This window comes from Primulina tabacum, chromosome 3, assembly GCF_025594145.1.
Source record: "Primulina tabacum isolate GXHZ01 chromosome 3, ASM2559414v2, whole genome shotgun sequence".
NCBI lineage: Eukaryota > Viridiplantae > Streptophyta > Magnoliopsida > Lamiales > Gesneriaceae > Primulina > Primulina tabacum.
In genome coordinates, this window is record NC_134552.1 from 20,731,935 (window position 1) to 20,734,192 (window position 2,258).

Here is a 2,258-nt window from a genome sequence, read left to right on the forward strand (position 1 = left end):
TCTAACTCCTCTGCTAGGTGATACCTTAGCAGGAAAATAGAAATTCAACACCTCCACCCGCTAACTCCTCTGCTAGGTGATACCTTAGCAGGAAAATAAAAATTCAACATCCTCACCATCTAACTCCTCTGCTATGTGATGCCTTAGCAGAAAAATAAGAATTTCAACGTCACCACCATCTAATTCCTCTGCTAGGTGATACCTTAGCAGGAAAATAAGAATTCAACGTCACCCCCATCTAATTCCTCTGCTAGGTGATACCTTAGCAGGAAAATAAGAATTCAACGTCACCACCATCTAACTCCTCTGCTAGGTGATACCTTAGCAGGAACATAAAAATTCAACACCTCCACCCGCTAACTCCTCTGCTAGGTGATACCTTAGCAGGAAAATAGAAATTCAACACCTCCACCCGCTAACTCCTCTGCTAGGTGATACCTTAGCAGGAAAATAAAAATTCAACCTCCCCTCCCTCTAACTCCTCTGCTAGGTGATACCTTAGCAGGAAAATAGAAATTCAACACCTCCACCCACTAACTCCTCTGCTAGGTGATACCTTAGCAGGAAAATAAAAATTCAACATCCCCACCCTCTAACTCCTCTGCTATGTGATGCCTTAGCAGAAAAATAAGAATTTCAACGTCACCACCATCTAATTCCTCTGCTAGGTGATACCTTAGCAGGAAAATAAGAATTCAACGTCACCTCCATCTAATTACTCTGCTAGGTGATACCTTAGCAGGAAAATAAGAATTCAACGTCACCACCATCTAACTCCTCTGCTAGGTGATACCTTAGCAGGAAAATAAAAATTCAACACCTCCACCCGCTAACTCCTCTGCTAGGTGATACCTTAGCTGGAACATAAAAATTCAACACCTCTACCCGCTAACTCCTCTGCTAGGTGATACCTTAGCAGAAAAATAAAAATTTAACCCCTCTACCCTCTAACTCTTCTGCTAGGTGATACCTTAGCAGCAAAATAAGATTTTTCTTCTACACGCTGCTCCTCTACTAGGCGATGCCTTAGTAGGAAAATAAAATTTTTCTTCTACGCGTTGCTCCTCTACTAGGCGATGCCTTAGTAGAAAAATAAAATTTTTCTTCTACACGCTGGTCCTCTACTAGACGATGCCTTAGTAGGAAAGTAAAATTTTATCACCCTCATAATATAACAACATTCACATTCATTAACTGAAACGAAGAACTTTATTTTATTGAATTCCAACGGATTACATAGGAAAATTCAGAAAACAAAATACATCAACGATAGTATCAAGCATAATACTTCCTAAGGTGATAAGCATTACAGGGCCTCTTCAACGCCTTGCCTTGCGCGTTCTCCAAGTAATAGGCTCCAGAACTCAGCTTCTCGATAACTTTGAAGGGGCCTTCCCACTTTGGGTCCAACTTTCCTCTCTGCTCTTCTTGCACCTTCCTCAGGACCAAGTCACCCACCTGGAAGTTTCTTTGAATGACTCTTCGATTATAAGACTGTGCAATGCAGTTCTTATAAGCTTCCAGTTGAATGCTGGCAGCCTCTCTCTTTTTTTCCACAAGATCAAGGTCAGTAGCGCGTCTCGTATCATTATCCTCGTCATAAAACACTACCCTTGCCGATTCCAACCCAATCTCAGCCATGAGCACTGCCTCATTACCGTAGACTAAACTGAAAGGAGTTTCTTTGGTTCCTTCCCTCGGAGTGGTTCAGTATGCCCATAAGACACTTGGTAGCTCATCCACCCAATTGCCCTTAGCTTTGCCAAGTCGAACCTTTAGACCATGCACCAGTGTCCGATTAGTCACCTCCACCTGACCATTACTTTGCGGGTAAGCTACAGAGGTAAAGACTTGTTGGATCTTCATCTCTTTACACCAAGCTTGGATCCTGGCCCCTTGGAACTGTCTCCCATTATTGGATATCAGTTTCCTAGGTACTCCGTATCTGCATACTATACTCTTCCACAAGAACTTCAGGACGTCATTCTCAGTGATTCTGGCCAGAGGCTCTACTTCCACCCATTTTGAAAAATAGTCAACTGCTACCAATAGGAACTTCTTCGGACAAGGAGCTATAGGAAAAGGCCCCACAATATCTATCCCCCCCATTGGTCAAAAGGACAGGCGGCCGTGACAGCCTTCATCGCCACGGCCCATCTCTAAGGCCCACAGGTGAATGGCCCATGACAAGCCCATGTATTCTCCTATAAATACCAGGTTTGAGCGTATGATTATGCATTCAATATATTGTTTTCAGC

At 43.1% G+C, this 2,258-nt stretch overlaps 1 protein-coding gene across 1 annotated transcript; it reads right to left on the reverse strand.

The window, feature by feature from the left end:
- Positions 1-1,275: 1,275 nt before the first annotated feature.
- LOC142538576 (uncharacterized) lies at positions 1,276-1,641 on the reverse strand. Its single transcript, XM_075643883.1, has one exon. The coding sequence runs from the start codon at positions 1,639-1,641 to the stop codon at positions 1,276-1,278; it is 366 nt and encodes a 121-aa protein (XP_075499998.1).
- Between the last annotated feature and the right edge of the window lie 617 nt (positions 1,642-2,258).

What these genes read in the sequence shown, in the direction of transcription:
- LOC142538576 (XM_075643883.1), bottom strand. Translation starts at nt 1,641, where the DNA reads ATGGCTGAGATTGGGTTGGAATCGGCAAGGGTAGTGTTTTATGACGAG.